This window comes from Oryzias latipes, chromosome 8, assembly GCF_053564925.1.
Source record: "Oryzias latipes strain Hd-rR chromosome 8, Olatipes_Hd-rR_3.1".
NCBI lineage: Eukaryota > Metazoa > Chordata > Actinopteri > Beloniformes > Adrianichthyidae > Oryzias > Oryzias latipes.
In genome coordinates, this window is record NC_136244.1 from 16,817,758 (window position 1) to 16,838,477 (window position 20,720).

Consider the following 20,720-nt stretch of genomic DNA (forward strand, 5'->3'; position numbering starts at 1 on the left):
ACAGCAGGGTGTTTGCAGAAGGGTTTGTGTAAAAGCATGAATAAATATGCAATCAGTTATACAGGGCTGCACTAATACACAAAGGAGCAGTGAGAAAAAAGGGGCATTAATACTAGTGACTCTAAATGACATAAAAAAAATGGTGCTATCTTTATATAAATGACAAAAACTCCTTCCTGACCCACTGCTTGCATTTTTACTATTTTTACAGTGTAGGATTTATAGAGGTTTTAAACTATTTTATCAGCAGTGAGTTAGAGGCAAAATGGAAGTTAAAACTATGATATAAAACCCCTTATACTAATGTAGCCCTTGGGCTTAACCACATTTAATGATCTGCTGCTCTGTGCTTAATAGGTGAGCATTGTGTGTGAGTCCACATTTGAAAATGCCTGACCACCCATGTTTTTATTGGTTGGATGCTGGCAAAGGACTGCTGAAGGATGAACACACTGTCAGGGAAAAGTATGGAAATGCTAGCCATGGCTTGGAGCTGTTGTGCAATATCCCATGCAAACAACACAAACACATAAAAACTCTCATGCTGGACCTATTATTTTCCCAATTTCTTTGCTCTCATTTACAAGCTAAAACTAAGTATTGAGTTAAAAATAGTAATGAGGAAAACATTTGCAAATTGAATCCAGGTAAAAAAGACTGCAATTAAAAAAAAAAATCTTGAAAAGTTAGATATATGTTACTCTTTGTTAAAACATCTTCAAAGTTTTCGGTATTGGTTTATTCCACAACAAGTTTTCTTTTTTCCCCCCATAGCTTTAGAAGAGTCAGCTTTTAAGCTGGCATTAAAGTCCCACGCCGATCATCTTTTGATCCCAGTGGTATTTAATTACGATTATGCGTTTTTAGCCAAAATCAATAAACATGGGTTGTTTTCTAGGACATATTTTCTGCAGAGCGGCAGGAATTCCTTAAAAATTCACCACTGAGTTGTGGGCTGAGCTGGTGGAATGACGTAAGCCCACCCTAACTTACCGTTATCCATCTATGTACACACTCTCATGCTAGATTACAGCCCCTTAGAACCCCAACACAATATTACCGATGGAACAAAATTGGCAAGCAATGGAGCTATTCAGCCGTACAGTTTTGAGCCAAATACCAGCTAAGACGAGAAAAACAAAGACGTACATGGATCTATTTATCTGCGAGTGGGTGCATCAGAATGGAGCGGAGCAGGGACCTCGTGCCTTCCAGTTGTCTACAAGCTTTTTTTAAATGGCATTTTTTATTTTGTTCTTGACTCACAACGATTTGAAACAAGTAATTGCCAAACATGTACATTTAAACTCCATTTTCTTTATATATGTCCTTTATTATGAGGAAACTGCCACAAGATCATGGTAAAACAAACAAAAACACTATTTTTGTAGTGGGTTTTAGAGGGGATACAACTGCAATAAGCATAGAGAAAACATTTTACTTTTTCTCCAAAACTAGCTCTGTTCTCAAAAGAACACAGCAGAACAGTTGACCTTAGAGTGACCTCAATCCCTCTCTTATCCTCTGCAAAGAATATTACAGTCAAGGACGGAAAATGATTACAGTACACTAAATAAAGTTGTCACAAGATAAGCACTTGACTATGTCCTCCAGTAATTGCAGAATTTCTTACTACTGTAAAAAGGATTACAAAGCTAATTGCTTGTTTAAAATATCTCAAATCACATTTTATCTACACAATCGATTTTCTGATTTTTTCTTTTTTTTTGGAAAGAAAAGAACAAAGAAAAATGGAGAAGAACAGAATGAATAAAATACTGCACCACTTTGTTTTTGCAACCAGATTATTTTTCGACGCTTTTTGGCTTCTGCTCGTTTCCCGGCAGCACTCTGTCAAACCTTCCTACCACACATTCCACCTTCCCTCCATCTCAATGTTTCGGCAGTACTGACAACACATGAAGGGTGGTGTGCCACTGGCTTCTTTCATGCCATACAGCTGCCAGACTGTGCCAGCAGATGGCCTAGATGCTGATTAAGCAAAAAAAAAAGAAAAAAGAAAAAAGGTTATGAGAAGGGAAAGATGAGAAGTCAGGGAAGAGGAAAAACAGGAAAGAAAGCATAGGAAGAATTTGACTTTGGTTAGCTGTTGGCAGCATGCATTTACAGGCACACATGCAATTCATTTCACGTGCTGTTCAGACTTTTATGAGATATAGAAACAAATGTACTGCAGATATTTTCTTCCACTCAAAGCTTTCATTTGTAGTTTCAGTCATTTCTCTGCTTGCAATAATTCAGATTGACATTGCTTAATATTTACTGGAAAAATGATATTAGCAAATGACAGATTTGTAATGGATAACAGAGGTCAACCATGGACTTAAATTTGTGTCAGCATGGGTCTTTGTATGAAAGGCCTACACCCTAACGTTTTGAATCCTATACTGTGAATGTTGCAATGTTTCTGCAGTTTCTATTACAAACAATAGATATTTCGGTTACACATTGACTTTTTGACTTTACAGGTATAGACCTCTATGTTTTAGGAGTTTGACTTTGTATCCTGATTATAAATAGTTCAATTGGTGCCATTCAAACCCTTTTAGTCTAACCAAAAGTCTTAATCTGCATCTGATTGAGTTTAAAACTCTTCATAGGACTCACTACACAGGACAAAAGATGTTCCAGATGGATCTTAAAGAATCAGACACTTGTGTGTTTTGTAATAGCAATACCCTGGATAATTATCTGCATGCACTGTGGCTCTGCACTTTGTTTTTCTGCAAAGAGGACATGACAACTGATCCATACTAAAGATGAATGGGACCATTTATGGTGAGATTAATGAAGATAAAACATGGCTGAATCTTCGAGTAGGACAAGGATCCCAAACACATCGCCCAGTCAACAAAGAAGTGGCTTTGTAAAAAGCATGTCAAGGTTCTGGAGTGGCCTAGCCAGACTCTGGACCTCAATCCAATAGAAAATCTGTGGAGGGGGTTGAAAGTTTGTGTCGCCCATCAACAGCCCCAAAACACAATAGCTCTTGAGAAGATCTGCATGGAAGAATGGGCCAAAAGTCGGCAGACCTGGTTAAGACCTACAAGAAACGTTCGACCTCTGTCATTGACAACCAGGGTTACATTACAAAGAATTGAGGTGAACTTTTGTTATTGACCAAATACTTGTTTTCTGCACCAATATACAAATAAATTCTTTAAAAATCACACAATGTGATTTCCTGGGTTATTTCTACATTCTGTCGCTCATGTGATGAAAATTACAGACCTCTTAACTTTCTAAATGGAACAACTTGCAGGATCTGTCACTGACAAATACTTTTTGCCCTGCTATGCATTTGCAATGGTCATTAAGGGATGCTTTCATAAATTATTAAAAACTTTTGAATGTTCTCCACTCTTTCTTACTCTAAAGTCAGACTAAAACTTGTTTGGAAAAATGTCCCACCCCTTTTTTTTTCTATAACAGACAAATACTTAACAATTTCATATGAAGACTGAATAAATAGTTGCAATAACAAAAACAGGCCCAAAAAAAGTTTTTTATAAGTCTGAGGAGGAAGTCAAATGAAAAAGAATAATGCAGCAAAAGCTGCAAACTAGTAAGAAGGGTGGAATGTTCCGATCTAGGTGCAAAGACAAAATGTGAATGGAACGGATAAGTGTTTGTTGCTGTGTTTAAGCAGGACCATACGCACTGATAAGTTTATCCGTCTGGGTTCTGAAGAGGGCATTTGTGTGGTTCTCCGGCGTTAACGTGTTTGTGTTTTCGCACAGAGTGATGGAATTAATATGAGCTTAAAAAGAACGGCATGGCACCCCTGGAAAGACACAAAAGTGTGTGTCTCATTTCAAAGGAATGGAGGGATGGTGCGTGGGAGGGCTGAATTGGCTTTATTCAAAAAAGCACAGGCAAATCAGTAATGGGGTATTTAAAAAAAAGGTGTGGACTCTCTGGAGGATGGCGAAGGGGTTATTGAGGGTGAGAGGAGTGTAAAAAGGTTTAAGTTATAAGCACATGTTGCTGTTGACTCTTCCATAATAAAGCATAGCAGATTAGTGAAATCCAAATAAGTTCCATACAGCTGTTAGAAGAAACTGCAAACATAAACTTAGAGCTTTTGTTCAACCTAATCACATCCAATAATCAGAGATGAAGCGCATTTAGGGAAACACATTCTCTGTATTTCCTTTTTTTCAATTACAAATGTTTGCAGCAAATTACATACAGATTTTTAATACTAAAAAGGCAAATAAATTAAAATCCTTTAGGGTTGTAAGATATGGTTTCAGTTTAAACTTTTTACATCTCTACCGTTTAAGCAACATAAACATCAGCACATGATAGAACAAATTAGTATGAATACATCGATTGTCCCTTGCTGCAGGAAGCAGCACTTCAGCCGATCCCATCAGCTATTACACTCTTTAAAGTTTACAGCCTCATAGCCACTGGAGCCTTCATTTTTATTGTCTCACTAATATTAAGTGTTATTTATTAACTGCTGTTTTGTGGGATCAATAAAGACATTTATTTTTGTAAGCTTATTACATGGCAATGACTTGCATGTAAATTAATATTTAGAAAAAAATGCACAAATTTCTATTGATTTCACAACATGCCTTTACCTGAAATAACATAAACTTCATAAACCTATTTCTAAAAAAAATACAAGTTTAGACTAAAAGTAACTAACAGAAGGGTATTTTTCTAAAGTCACACGGGGAAAAAACAAGCTACAGAAATATATCCATATCTACTGCTCCTTTATTTTTACGAAGTTCAACATCTTACCTGAACTGCTCAGCAAATGACTGTATAATTGCAAAAACACAATTACCCTCAAGCTTTAGGACAATAAATAAGACCTTGTTTATATAAAACAGTATTAGAACAAATACCATCTGACTTTCTATGAAGGGACAAACACCTTATATTATGAGGAGCATGAGAAACCCTGTAAATAGTCTCTGTGATGGGATGTAGCTTACTCTGCTCTTCTTCGCTGTAATTAAAACAATATTTCTTACTTAAGCAGATCCCACCAGATCAGCAAAGCTTCTGTTAACACAGCAAAAGAAGCATTTGGTAAACAAAATATTACACAGTTGAAGAAAATGCTGTGTGTCTAATGCTGCCAGAAGAGAGAGCAGAGTGAAGTTCAGGTCGGGTACTTGTTAAGCAGTCTGGTGCACTTTTACGGCAAAAATACCAACTAAAGTGACACTAATTTTTTTGAGGCACTTGCATCTTGTCCACCATGTATGGATCTAAACTGAGCCTGTAAGTTATCACACATTAACAGAAGAAAGTTGACAGCTCAAATTCTCTTTATCTAAAGGAAATTGACCTGTTTATCAATTTTCAGAAAGATCAAATGATAGCTAAAGCATTTTTCTGCATCTTATTTCTTGCAAAAAAAACAAACAATGTATTTTAATATCATGTTAGAATCAGAAGCTGCAGTTCAAAAAAAGCAGTTTTTTCTATAAGAGAGAAAATGCGTTGATAAACTTTACCAATGCCCTGGGTCAAGCATTCAAACCCTCAATACATCCCTTAAGACCCAGCAGACATTCGTCAGGCGCTGCTGTGTACACATCCTGCATAACTTTCCAACTGCTTGCATCACAGACGCGCTCTGTAAATACATCTGCAGATTCCACATTGTTTGTGGCTGGAGCTCCTGCGGAGCCTCAAATTAAGGTGAGCGGCGTAATGTATGCAAGCAAACAAGAAGAAAACCTACAAATGTCTTTTAAATTATGATCAGCACAAAAAAGGACTTAGAGATAAACTAAAGTTAGGGGCAGCAAACAGAGTGTCACCATACTGAGACACAAAAGTGTTTGTATTTGTATACCTCAGTGAGGCAAATGGAGGGTGATGAAAGCCAGAGATTTTGTGGACGTAATCCTTGTTATCACAGTAAGCATTTGATGTACTGTATATGTAAGTCTCAGACTGGAACTTTTGACGATTTTAAGAACTGCTTTTTTCTTTTAGCAACACTTCTATAAACACATTTTCATCTGATAATAAGAGAAATCTGTCATTTTTAAGAGCTTCATCACAAAGTTATCCTCCATACCCAGATCCCATCCAGGGACTGATGCTGGGTGAACTCTGACCTTGGCGTGGGCCCTCCACTTCCAGCCAACAAACACCCGTTTTTCTCCAATCATTAGTAACCCATAGAGGAAACTGGTGTGTGTCCAGAGTGACTTATTACTCTCAAACACACAACATGTTGATCTGTTAATCCTGTCTGCTTAGAGAATCTGGACAGTCACAGGTGTCTGGGTGCTGATTTGTGGTGACACAGAAAATGAGAAGCAGACCAACAATAAGTAGATTTTTGTAAACGATGCCATCATTAGAGAGCTGGTTTCCAAACCTGACCCATAGGAATAAACAAAGTGATTGTTTATGGGGCAGGATCCATCTGGAGGTTTTTATAAGTCTGTTTGTTTAAGCTAAAATCTAGCAGATCAGGCCTTAAAAAACGAAGGCTAATAAAACTACACTAATACTCAAACAGGCCAGGAAAAAAGCCATTTATCACCAAAGATATCCCTATTGGGTGGACATGACTATACGCAATTTATACCTTGATTGTAGATTGCAATCATAACAAAAATATAGTAAATCTGTCAGCCGTGCCTCTTTATTTAATTAAATGTAAAACAATGCTGAAACAAAAATTTTATCTAAAATGGTTTTTAATCATAGCTGTACGAAAAGAAAAAAATTACAAAAAAAAGGCAACAATAAATTAAAGGAAAAGGGACGTTTAAGACGATTACACCTCTCATTTTTTCCTTAGGCAGGAGTAAAATATGTTTAAAGCTTTGGTTTGGTTTGTTTTAGTTGCTAAATGTCACAAGAATTGCAAGAAAAAATTCATTAAAAGAAAAAAAAATCTTTTAGACTGAGACGGACATAAAGCACACAAAATCTTTTTTTATTTAAAATGTGAAACAGACAAAATATTAAGTGAAGCATATTCCTGTGTTGCTGAAAACGACCAGCCAGTTAAAGTGTGTGGTCTGTTTAATGAAGTCAAACTCTGCAAACCTCCGTCCAGCCTGACCAGCCAGTTAGACGGTCTGCGGGATCTACAGTGGCTGGCATAAGCGCTGCTGGGTTTTTCTATGCCTACTACAGCACAGTCACCACCACACAAGACTAACAAAACAAGGACATCCGCGGGGCAGGCGGACGCCCCGTGCCTGTGTGGGTGCCGTGGCCTGAGGGTATGGGTCCTGCAGTGGAGCACCCATATAAGCACCCCAGGTCAATGGGTTCACCTCAGTGGAAAGTCCACATCAGCTCGAACAAAGCCCACTGAGTATCGGAGCTATACTAGACATCCCTCAACCTCACCACTAACAAAGCCATCACTTCTCGAGAAACCACAAACTAAATGTATCTTCCATACGTTGTAAAAAAAAAAAAAATAGAACCAGGCAGCTCAGATGGAGGAGTCAGAGGTAAGGAATGAACCAAAGCAACGAGGAAGAAAAACAGCCCCGCAGGATTTGAATATCACCAGCACAAAAGCTAAGGAGAACAGGCAAAGATAGAAAGTTAGTCTCAAAGTCTAATGAAATGGGGAAAAAACGGTGGGTGGATCTGTCCTTCGCTAAACCACCACATATTTTCCCTCATAAGGGGTATGATTTCAACAAACCCACAGAAGGTCAGCAGAGCACAAAGTGCCAACTTTACTTATTTCTTTTTTGTGTTCTATTTCTTATCCCTGCTCTTCTATGTATTCATCCCATCGCCTGGCCTTCCTTTCGTGCACCTGCAGACAGGTTTGAGGGTGATTTTGTGTTATAGGTACCTGTTGAGATACAAAGAATAAAAGAGACCAAAGGGGCACCTATAAGGTAGCTCTGCCATATTTAGCTGGGCAGGAAACAATGTAAAACATTTTAAAAAGACCATTTTAAAGTTGTGGTCAAATGGAACAGTAAGAAGTGATTTTGCCTTTGGGTATAATGTACTAAATACCCTCTTTCAGGCATATCCCAGTCATTAAAATAATGACATACGAATATGGAAGTTTTACCGAAGCGAAGGAGGACTGGACTCTTATAAAAAGCCAGATGTGTTGTCTCTTACTGCAGACGAGTCATTCACATTCAGCTTGCAAGTAAAGATTTCAAGTAAAGAAGCCTGCTCCAGTTTTCTTCAGAAAACTGGAAACAATATGTAAATTGTGAATTACATATATAACAATGAGTGGTGTAGGAAAACATTTAAGTCCATTTAAATAAAAAGCGGGACTTTGGTGGCTGAATGTGGAGTTAGCTCACAGCTGTGAGCCCCTACAGCTTCACAGCTCTACTGTACCGTGGATGGACCATGATGGTCAGGATGTGTGGGGAACAATCAAGCCGCCACACGAATGCGGGAGTGATTGTATGTTTCTATCACCTTTGACCACAAAGCCCGTGTTTTTTCAGTCCAGCGCTATTGAGGGCTTGTTTCCTTTCAACGCCACAGGGGGAGGTCAGAGTGAAAGACCCAGCAGCTGCTCTCGCTTTGTCTTCTGAAAGGTCCTGACAACTTTTCCAAACACAGTAGTGCACGGACAGAGAAAACCCACTTGTCTGAATCAGTTTGTGACTACAAACGCCTTGGCTGGCACATGAAAAATAACAAGTGGCAGGTAATATTTAAGAGGGGAGCCTCAGCTTGTCAGCGAAAAGATTTCATGACATCATTGCTCTTTTAATATTAACCATCGTGCCCCAATAGGAGCGTCAACACCTTCACACAAACACTAAAATGAAACATTTTTTTTAGAGCAGACCATCTTTTGAAGGAATTGTTGACATGAAAGCAGCGCTTGAGTGCCTGACTAAAACATGACAAGGATGATTAAGTCTCGGTCGCTTCAACTGTCAAAAGCCACTGAATGCTGATGAATGGCAGAGAATGAAGAATGTTTGGTAATGGTCTGCAAGTACCTACAAAGGGGGGAAAAAGGCAGATTTGTCCAGGCATGTGGATGTCACTGCAGTGAGTTGTATGTATAAGAAGACGTGCAAGTGTCTGACCAGTACAGCATGCTGGTGGGAGCAGAGCTCCTCTTGATTACGCTTGAGCTGCTGTGAAAAACACTGTGAGGCAAAGAAATGCAAAGAGTCTTTTCTTTTCATCCTAAGTTAACAGCATTGCAGAGTTGTGCTGCAGCTCATGCATGGTTCAGTTATGAAAATGCAGCAAACCATGGATTGCAAATATTCTGAAACAACTAAGTTGGATAGGATTCTGTTGTGGAAACCTTGAAATAACATCTTGATTACTAGGACAATGAAAATACAAAGTTATTTTGCCGTTTTAAGTGGCCATTAAGAAAAAAAATGAGAACACCCAACTCTCACAGAGCTCTATCTCCCACTTGTGCCCAACTCTTTAGCGTTCTGCCCCTGCAGCTGAACACAATGTGCACATACAAAAGCTGGCTGACTAATTGACCTTACCACAATAATGTTAGCTGGCCTCAGACAAAGAACTGAAAGTCTTTAGCATGAGGTCAGTAAATCCGAGGTTCATCTCCAGAACAGACTCCACACTCCAACTGCTTTCTCCCCTGAGAGTCCTCCACCTTTTCTTCTCCTTCCTGCCTTAACTCACCATTGTTCAATTATTTCCTGGCCACCGCAACCTCCTCAACTCTCCTTCCAATTACACTTTAAAGAATTTTGCTTTAATCTGCTTAGGCCAAGTGCACTTGCACAGATGGAGGTGCACAACGCAGAGTAGAAAAACAGAGAGGCTTTGCAGGTGCAGAGCGGCTTTTGTTGTCACAACATTTCCATGGAGACAAGTGAGATTCAACAGACGGTGATGTTGTAAAGTTTTTGGCCAACTGTTTCCGTCGCTGATGTCCAACTAGTTGAGTGCATTTACAGATGTGAAGTCAAGTGCATATATATGTTTTTGGGTGCTCTTTGGGAGACAACAGCATTGTTGTTGAAGCGGGAGACGCATGTCTCAACATTTTTCCAGTTAAACTGAGCATGACGTGGTAAATGCCTCACTGACCGGAACACGTTTCTTTTTCCGCGTTGTGGGATGACAAAAAGTGTCGGCATGTAACCTGAGTTTGGACAGAAACACCTGCCGTTTACCTACCAAATCACTCCTTTACAACAAAGACCTTCAGTTGTCCCGAGTTCCCGTTCAGCCGGCCGCCCGGCCAGTGACAGGCTGCAGATCGCTGGTTGCTGTCATAGGAATGAGATAATGAAACACAATGAAAAGACGATTCCTCTCGTATGTTCTCTCCATTAAAACAGGAAAAATCTCCTCTTATGTTACACCTGCAAGCTTTTCCCAATGACATTTCTCGTCTGGTTCTGATTCACAAATACTCAGAAATGCACATTTAAGCATCATTTTCTTTATATATATTCTCCATTATCAAATGAATGCCACAACAACATGTTAAAAAACCAAAAACATGATTTTGATCAGAGAGTGTCCTTAGGTGCGCTGGGCTTCATCATCCATATGTTGGAGTAACCAAAAAGGAGAGGGCGCCTGGTCAACTAAGATATTTCAAGTGTTTCTCTTTATGAATTGCACGCCATCCCTCTACAAACCTCTATTATAGTTTGTCGGGTTACTGAATGTATAGTGAAAGGCTTACAGTCTTGTCAGTCCCATCACCACCAAGGGCCAGGCAGCAGGGTGGATGTGGGCAGGGTGCAGAGCGAAGGAAACTGTCTGCTAATGGGAAACACACGTCTCTGCATCACTTGGCTTCTTTTTCTTCTTAACCACAGCAGAAAGAAGTGGCTGGCATTCAGGAGGTGAGTGGAAAGAAGGCATGATTGAAAAACAGGAGCTCTGCCATGCCACAGGTCCTGATCCGCAACAAAATGTCAGCATATATTGAAAGATTCTTGGGGAGAATGAAAGAAAGAGAATAAATCAATTCAAAAACTGGAAACACAACAAGAGGAAGGAAAGTGAAGACACAAATATGGAATCCAGTTACAACCAGGGAAGAAATGCAACACGAAAAGAAAGCTACTTTTTATTTCAATGACCTATTTTTACCTATACAAATACTCCTGCACTCCACTTTATTCTCTGCTGCCCCTGCCACTTAAAGTCTAGACATCTCACTTCACAGAGCAGCAAAACAAGTGCTGAAACCATCTTATGATGTGCCAAAAGTGGTGTTGGAGTAGAACTCATTTGTTTCTGCAAGCACGACTTTAATAATGACCGTAGCAAAAGGATGTCTTTACCAGATGTTGGAGAAAAATCGGATCTGTGGCTTCGAGCGCAGCTTCGATGCTATTTTTGTTAATGATGGAAACTGAAGTCCGACTCTGTCCCAGACTTTCAAACTGGACTAAGGTTTCATTCTGCTTAGAGTCAGTAAAAAAGTGTTAAATACAATGTAGTGCTGTGCTTCGCCCTTTTTCTCTATAAAAATCAAGAGATTAGGAGGATAAATAAAGGTGAGAGGAAGGAAAGGAGCAGTCGAAGGTGGGGGATCGAGGCTTTTTATTTTTCCGTCTGTGGCGAGTTCGCACAAAAGAGTCCTTCTGATCCCCGGAGTGCTGAGCACATACCTGCGGGATGAAATCAAAACCCTCTGTGAATTATATTAAATATCCACAGCCACATACTTCCTTGGGCTTTAACCGGTTCGGAAAATGTTCCATTAACTTTTTCTTTTAAAACAAAAATATATACACAATTTGAATCCCAGAACAGGCACCTTCAAAATTTAGCTCTTCAATTCTATTGCCTCTCTGTATGTAGAAGAATAGAATGGAAACAGATGAGAGGGGAGTCTAATAGCAAGAGACAGAGGATCCAAGAGGTGGATAAGTACGGATAAAGAAAGGATTACTAGTTGTGTTTTTGACAAGATAGTAACCCGTGGAGCAATAGGTCATTGAGACTTCTAGTTAACGACACGCCATCAAAGAACAAAGGAATTCTCTGGTGTGTGTGTGTGGGGGGGGGGCTCAGAACGAGACTTAGACATGAGCTTCCACGATAAGCCAATAAAAACTCATGAGGAGACACTATCTCAACTGAAAAATCTTCATCCACATTTCCTGGTCAGCCCCCTTCCTCTCTGCCCTGCAATCCTGAATTGAAACCCCCAAATGACTAAAAGATTCCAGACCCGACGGTTCAACTGTCAGAATGCTGAGTTCAGGTTCTCTGACAGAGCGTGTGCGGTCACATCTTGACTAAATAGCCTCCCCCACTGCCGTCCTGGAGACGGAGGGCTGTGGCAGAGATGTCAACTTGACCTTTCCCTCCACCTAAAAACATTCATTTTGAAACTGCACCCACACAGCAGAAATCAGTTTTTTTCCTTCGTAGAAAGTGAACTTTGATGGGGAGAAAAAAGGAAAAAAGGTCAAGCTATCTTTTAAACTCTTAGTGCCTTTTTTTTTTTGGCCTGGTATGGTTAGCAGTGGCGCAGCTGCACCTAATCCCACAGGAAAGCCTTCATCTGGGACTGATTTAAGAGCGCCTGGGCCAAAGTGGGGAAAAAAAGGCGGGGGGGGGGTTATTCTGTAAAATGCTAGGTCTTCTATGAAGCTCGGGCCTTTTTCTCGATCCATCTGATTAAAGGGAGCTTGGCTCAATTACACCCACTAACTAGGCCCTACATTTAGGCGTGACCCACATAGCAAAATACAAAGAAACAGAGCACAGAGAGTCGATCCAGAGACTGAGCATGAGCCTCACACCTGGATCACTCCCCTGCTTTCCAAAAACAGCTCAATCTGTCGGGGGTGTTCGCCTCAGAGGCCAGGTTCTTTGCATATCCTGTGACTTGGTTTAGAAAACGGTCAGGTCTGTCCTCCAGGGACAACCTCGTGTCTGCTCCAATCAAGAATCGTAACATTGGCAGGTGCCAGTGGTCTGTTTTTCTTAGCAGCATAAAAAGACAAAGCACTAAGGTCTGTTTGACTGAAAAGTAAAGGAACTGCATGTGTGCAAAAGTGTGTTTTCCTGCATGTTCTTGAACAGGAGGACATAAGCAGGGACTGAGGACAATTACAGGGGTCACTGCTAGAAGTTTCTCCGAGGTTGTGGTTTTGTCATGCTGAATTCTCACCAGATGACCCCTGGAGAAGCCACTGTTAATTCGTTCAACAAAAGCGACAGGATGGAATGGAACGAAACATCCTTGGTAACTCTACTGTGTAGCTGCCTAAGTGGAGGTGTGTGGATGATCTTCATGAAGTTTCATGAAGTGGTGAGATGGTAGCAATTATCTGCAGTTGTAAAGTTTGCTGATTGCAGCTGGCTTAGAGGCCTAATAAAAGTCATTCTTAAAATTCTGCACATTTACAGCTACAAGAATACAAGAAAAACTAGGACACAGTGACCGATCTGTTCTCAAATGTCCAGATCGGCATCATGAAAAAACAGACGGGCAGTAATAGCAACCTATGCACAGTTCAAAACAGACGTCTCAGACTCATCTCCCAGAGTCCCTCTTTCTATTTTTTTTTAGTCTTCATTTTCAACCCCGACCAAAAAGTAAGCATTTCCCCCTCTATTATTCTCCTTCCAAATTATATTCCACCCACAACCCCCTTTTTCTGGCTCGTGATCCTAGGCCTCTTTATGTTGTGGCACTCCAAAGAAAACAGTTCTACTGAATGTTGTGGACAAGCACAGCTAACCTGATACAAGCCAGCTCGCAGCTCCAATTACACACCATGTTAAACGCAGCTGCTTTTATTAAAAACAGACAACACCAACCAAACAAATCCAGTTTTATGAACACCTCAGGTCTGAATGACAGGGAGCAAATTCCCTAAATGATATGCAGTGGTACAGTTCAGTTTGTTAAAATGAGAGGAAGTTTGATTGTAAGAAAAAAAAAGGAGAGAAAATGTAGAAATGTAGAGCTAAAACAACAATTATCTGCTTATAAACCTACGTAAACATTGGTTAAATAGTCAGTAAACAGGATCATTACACAAGTAAAATACAATCCCTAATAGATAGTGGTTAACATAAGTGGCTAATGGTCGGGTCTGCCTGTTATCTAGAGACAAGTGGGCCCATTGTCAGGAAATAATGACAAACTGATTACAAAGTGGGACTGGAAGTTATTTAAGTCAATAAAGGGTTTGACTGACAGCCCTCTAAGTTTAACTCCAGAACTCGTTTGTGTTCTGGATGTCTGCCACTGGAGCCATTAGCTGACAAAAATGGAGTCTGGAACAACGGATTGGGCCACAACTGAGAGAGGCTTCGAAAAAGTACATTTGGTAAAAGATCGACGATACAGTCTCAAGCTGCATACAAACCAGGCATTTGACACGTGTTCAAAACATGTATTTTTGAGGGAGGGGCTTCTTTCACTTTGTCTTTTTCTTCTATTTATTAGCACATGTCCACCACCTACGCTTGAAAGATACTTGGTGTTAAATGTGGAAGTGAATGTTGCCCCAGGCTTTTTCCTTCACAGCTCTATTCCAATATATGAAGGACTTGGTGTCATCGAATTCCGTCTGGGCACAAACTGCAATTATGATCAATTTTTCAACAGCTGGCACTTCCGTGATGTAAAAGGGACTACCAAATCTGAGTACCTGATTGATCAAAGTTTGACCTGGTTTAACTTGCAAAGCGTATTCAATGGCTACGCGTTTGGTATGTAGAGCCGGAAGTATGGCTTAGAATTGACGACAAAACCGACCCACGAACATGTTTCAAACGTTCATTGCGTGAGGAGAGTTTAAAACACGCCCGAGGGAGAGTTTTGTCGTCAATTTCACACCATACCAAAAGCTGTGGTAAAACCTTCCGTAGCTATGCGTGATTGTGAGAGTTTTAAATGAGGAAGCCCGAAACATAGACTTTTTATTTGGAAGTGGCCAGTTGAACTCCTTATGTCAAGGAGGCAGTGAACGTAGTATTAGATGTAGGCTTTGGGATAAAGAGAAAGAAATCCATCATGGAGGAGGATTCATGTGAGCCAGATAAATAAGAAATGATGAAGAGAAAAAGGGAAACGAGCAGGGAAGGGGAAATTCTCATCAGTCACTTTCCTGCTTGACTCTTCTATCTCATTGCGAGCATCTGTTGGTGATTTCGCCTTGAAGCCGTGGCTCTTTAACACACCATCCTGGTACGTAATAACATGACGACGGTGATTTAAAACAAGACAGTAAATGAAAAGCGGATGGTGAAGCATAAATGATGAGTAAAATATGGACAAATAGATTTATAAAGATGTGGAATAAACTACTTGAAAAGCGAACCAGGCAGTAGAAGGAAATACTGTATCAAGATGGGGACGGTGAAGCAGAACTCCTTTGTTTGTTCGCCTCTTCAAGAAATCATCACTTCAACACTCTCTGAGTAAACACAGACCAACACTCCAGCAAAATGAACCACCTCAAACTGTCCTTAGTGGATTTATCGGACACACACAAAGAATTTGTCCACACTTGAAACTACAAAAGGATGCTTTATTAGCAAGCAACAGAAAGATGTGAAAACTAGAAAAACACAAAAATGTATCCACATGAACAAGTGTTTGAATGAAAACAAACCATGAGGTTTGCAGGAGATGAGCAGCAAAGCAGGAAGAATTTCCTAATTAAGGCCTTGCTTTGTCTGATCCGAGACTTCTTGTAAAACAGTAAAAACGTCTCTCAGATCTTGTTTTCATTTTGAAGTCTGAGGTTAATAAAACAGTTTTAAGCTTTAGATGCAAATGCGTGCAGCTTTTCTTTCCTTGTTTTTGATAGTGACAATCATAACAAATTTCCTCAACTCACAGGAGAACACGGCTTGGCCTGAAAAAGGCCCGGTCGGCCTTAGTTTGGAAGAGCTTGGCCCGCTGACCTGTTTATAATAGCAGCAAAAATGCACAAGCTGAATCTGACAAAGGAATCTTCCCTCCCGCCCCCTCCATTTGCGTTTCTCCTCCATCCTTCCATACCTCTCCTCTCTGGAGCTCAGCCACGCTCCTGCTACCCTCTGGTCATCAGCAGCCGCGTTTGGAAAAATAAACGCAGTGACTGGAGTAATGGCCTGTGCTGAGCTGAGGGGAGAGGAATCAGTGTGCAGGCTGCAGCAGCTATGGACTCCCGTGCACATGCTTTCACAGCGTGTGTAGCTCTGACCCGGGAAATAACAGGAATGTGAAGGGACGGTGTCGGAAATCTGGGAGGTTATTATCAACAAAGTGTGGAAGCTCATCATGCATGCACATACTGTCTGTTTGATACCTCAGATTACGCTTTGTGCTGTGACACATGAGCTCCCACTGACAGATGGCCATCAAAGCGCTATACATTTGGTGTTATGACTGTTCCCCTGGTGTGGAGAGCAAGGTTACCAGCTGATGCAGTACTCACCCACTGGAGGTGCCGAGTGACGCAGAACTGATAGAGGAGCTCAGCTTCCTGCTGTCCCAAAGCCTCACCTCACGACTACGCATCTATGCAAAAAGCAAAACATGTTTGGGCCTGAGAATTACTTTCCAAAAGTACAAACACAGTTGTGGTTTGTTTGTTTTTAAAATCTATAAGGGTGATCGGCACCAAAGACTAAAAGACCAAAAAATCAAACCTTTTCTGAACTGCAAAACCATTTGAGCTCTAAAGATTCTAAATGACACAAAGCCAAACAATAAAAAGCATTTGAACAAGATTTAAAGAACCCGTTGCCCTTAGTGCACCTCATTTAAGGTGGATTAAGGAGTTAAAAAATAAATCCTTGCTTACTTAATTTAATTTTTTTAGGAAACACAATCCCTGTTATGTTATTAGTTAAACAGATCAAACACTAAAAGCGACATTGCACATCCAATAAGTAACTTTTACTTTAGCATCTTTAACCTCTTGAGACCCAAGCTCTTGTTTGATATGGCCTTTTTTTTTTCTCAGTCACAGGCCCCGGATAATCAGTGGTAATAAAACTCACAATGTGATGTCCTCGTCTGTGGACGTCAGGTCTCAAGAGGTTTAAAAGAGAACAATAAAGGTACTAGAGCAGCATCACAATCTTTTTTAGACTTTATGTAGACAATATTCTGTTTAGGAATAACATTTTGTGTAAATATTAAAATGTGTTTCAATTTAAAGACAAAAAATTGTCTCATGATTATTTTGTTGAAAGATACCTACAAAAAAAGCCAATGTGACTGAATCATGAAAACATTTAAAGGGGTTGATGGAATATGGACTATATCAAAGACTTTAAATGATGTATAATTATGTATATTTTGAACTAACAAAGGGAATGATTTAGCGGCTAAAATGGACTGTATTCCAAAAAATGTGGCAAGTGCTTGCTTTGTTAAATTGATAAGATTTTAGAAAATGTTTTTAAAATAATTGTTGCACTTACACAAAGACGCACCTGAAAAAAAATTGCCTAAAGAGGAAAAATACTATAACCTTTAATTAATTTATAATAATTGTCCAGACCTAAATTTGTAAATATACTAAGTTATATGCTTATAATTTCAAAAATCAAAAGGTACTGTTTTCTAAACTGTTTAAGTCAATCGTTGAATCTGGGTTTTTTACTTCCAAGTCCTAAAAGTTTCTCACCATATCAAAGCCAGTGGTCACTAAAAGGTCATCCTTGGCCCACAGGATGCGAGAATCCTTGTTGCTTTGAAGGCTCTTGGAACTCTAGGAGACAAATAATAAAAGAACGTCAATTAGACAGTATGCAGACACAAAGAGGGGCAAAAATGACAACTTCAGGATAACATCACATCACTTTGAAACTAATGAATGAATCCCTCTAGGCAGAGAAAGAGAAGGCAGTGCAGGCAGAGTTCTTTGGTGCCTTCCTGTCGGAGAACAGAATAGGGTTTGGCCCATTAAAAGGTTGTTTTTGTTGATGTAACAGACAAGGTGACTTCTACGATAAGTGGAGCTAAAGAAACCGCAGCGATGCGTGAGCATGTGCTTATGAGGCTCACACTTTTCTTTCACTGTTTCCATGACGAATATGTGTCACAATAGCAAAGCCGAACTTGGTTCAACAGGTGGAGGGGCTGTCACAAAAAAAGCAATGTTTATGCAGAAAGCAACGTCAATGAGGGCCACACAACTATCTGAGATCTGTTAAGATTGTGTTCAACACTGACATGACTATGAACTAGCAAACAAAAACAAATCTTCTATTTATTATAGCTTTGGAATAAAAAATTAATGCTCTTCATTTTAGTGTGACAAAATAAAATATGCCTTTTTAAAGTATTTGTATTTAGAAATGAATCAATAACAGGCCATCCTACATAAATCAATTATTTATGCCTTGAAAGAAAAAAGAAAAAACTATGAACAGGAATTCAAGAGTTTCAAAATAAAAGCTGTAACTTTGAGGATTTAGGGCATTTCATCATTAATAGTTTTAACGATTTGGAGCTATTAAGCACAATTAACCACAAACTTGGATTGAAAAAAGTAAATTACTCCTTAGCAACTCTTAATTATAGTGAGATACTTTTGACTCAAAGTTGATGCGCGGGCTGGTTTGAACTCTGAAACTTGTTACGGTTATCTTTTTTTATATGGAAATAGGCTGATTATATGGCAGCTAATCATATTTTAAAGCTGTATGTCTAATTGCTGAAGATGTGGCCCCTAAAGGGGGTTTCCCTCCAGCCTCAAATACAACAGTTTTACTGTATTTTTATACAGCAGTTTTACTGTATTTCTGTGGTATTTGCCCAAAGCATACCACACTCATAAGTAACTCAGGAAACTGTCAACTTGGGGGGAAAAAAAAAGAGCTCTACGTCTTTTTTTCTTCTTCTTTTTTCTAGGATGTTTTGTTTTCCTCACAAAGCTTGTGGGTTAGCATGAAAATTTCCATGAAACAGTAGCAGTAAGCCTTTCATCCCTACCATGTCTTCATAAATTACCGTTATCTTTTTATATGGCCACCACACCAAGAAAGACTCCTGGATGCTCGAGAATGGGAAGAAGCACTTTTCTGGATTTTGGTTTCTAGAGCCTTTGGAGTGCCTCGTTCTAGTGCTTCTGGTTTACTAGTCACAGGTGACAAATAGGGGGAAATTAAACTGACATGTTGCTCCTCTGAAGATACATGTTAAAAGGTAACATAGGCCTAACTGTTTAAGTTCTCTGGACACTTGTTAAATCTGTTTCTGAAGCCAATGTGTGGAAAGACATGGATAAACATGGAATACTGTTTAAAAGGGACTCTGCATATCTGCAAGGTGAGATCTGGTCTTTTCATGCATTTATTTTATGCTTTGCACATTAATCTTGCATCTCAAGTACAAGTTTATTTCTACAATCTTTTAATACTCTTTTAATCAAAAAGCTTAAGCTGAGACTCCTTCAGGGAAAGTTCAGGTCGATAAAAAAAAAGAAAAGTCATATAAATCCTAAGAACGTGCACTCTTGGGCCATCTCCATTCAACCATAATTTATTTTTGTTATCTATGGAGAAATTTGAGATTACTCCACAGCATTAGCATGCGGCAACATCAAATGTGCACTTCCACCGCTGCACCTCTCCCAGGGATGATACATCTCGGTCCACAGCACTTCTAACACATACCACCTGTGATATAAACAGATGTTTTCTGGGGCTATATCCCCTAGGAGGATTTAGAAAAAAAATTCAACCATCATTGGTCTTAAACACTTCTTTTGGATCAAAACATTGACATAGTTGATGTTAAGTCCTGGATTGAATAAACACATCTGTTACAACTACAGAAAATGATTCTCCTTTTACCAAACATGTATGTCATGCAGGTAGTTCAGCTCATTTGCCCTGATAAGGCCTTGCAAGAGGAATCTCAGGAAAAAAAACAACCTGATCAGCAAAAGTCTAAAATAAATTCAGTGTTACAGAAAAGAAGTGTTGTTCGGTTGTCATCGGCGACGACCCTGTCTTTTTCCTATAAAGGAAATCCGGCAGATTCTGGTATTCATACCAAGCTTTAAATGATTTCAGCACAGAATGTTATAGTGTTACAGCTTTTTGGAGCCTTGCGTGGAGTCTGACTCAAATTCCAGATGAACAGCAAAAGATTCCAGCAATATTTATAACACATAAGGATAAACAGAATAGCTCTACACCAGCACCCCCAACAATCAGTCATGCTAATGCATTGCAGAGCGGCACTTATCAATAAAAAGACATTTATAATGGCATTAAAAAAGGCAAAAGGCAATAAAAAATATCCACACATGGAGCTACAGGTGTAACTTCTGCTCCATGGAAGTGAAGTGTTGTTATGTTTAAGATAATTTAGAGCAGATTTAGCATTTCAACACATTTACAGTTTAAAAAAAACAACCCAAAAATGTAGGAATTTTAAAGAGAAATAAAAAAACTGTCTTTTGTTGCATCTTTAAAAAACTGCTGTTGTCACGTTGTGCCATGATTTAAAAAAAAAAAACAGACCTCCCAGGAGATGTTGATGGTTGTTACAGTGTTATTTCAATGACAGACCTCCCACGAGAAGATTTTCAATTTTTGTCTGCATCGGTGATGTCTTCATCTTTTCACAAATCACCTGTCAGTAACACTAATCCAACCCTATATATCACAGTTTACAGTTTTCATAGCCGTCGGACGACTTTTTTTCACCTTTCAGACGTTGTACAACAGTTTTTTCCCAAAAAAATTTGTAACAGAAAGACACATTTATCCTATTCCATCTAAGGTAGATACATCTGTGACAATAAACTCAATAAAGATTC

At 39.4% G+C, this 20,720-nt stretch overlaps 1 protein-coding gene across 1 annotated transcript in view; it reads right to left on the reverse strand.

Moving 5' to 3' along the window:
• The window catches only part of coro7 (coronin 7), an 83,720-nt gene that overhangs the window by 39,637 nt on the left and 23,363 nt on the right, over positions 1–20,720 (reverse strand). Inside the window, exons 8-9 of the mRNA XM_011478177.4 lie at positions 17,574–17,657; positions 16,374–16,456 (exon numbers count right to left, since the gene is read on the reverse strand). Coding sequence (XP_011476479.1) covers positions 16,374–16,456; positions 17,574–17,657 — 167 coding nt within the window. The remainder of the gene's footprint in view (positions 1–16,373; positions 16,457–17,573; positions 17,658–20,720) is intronic.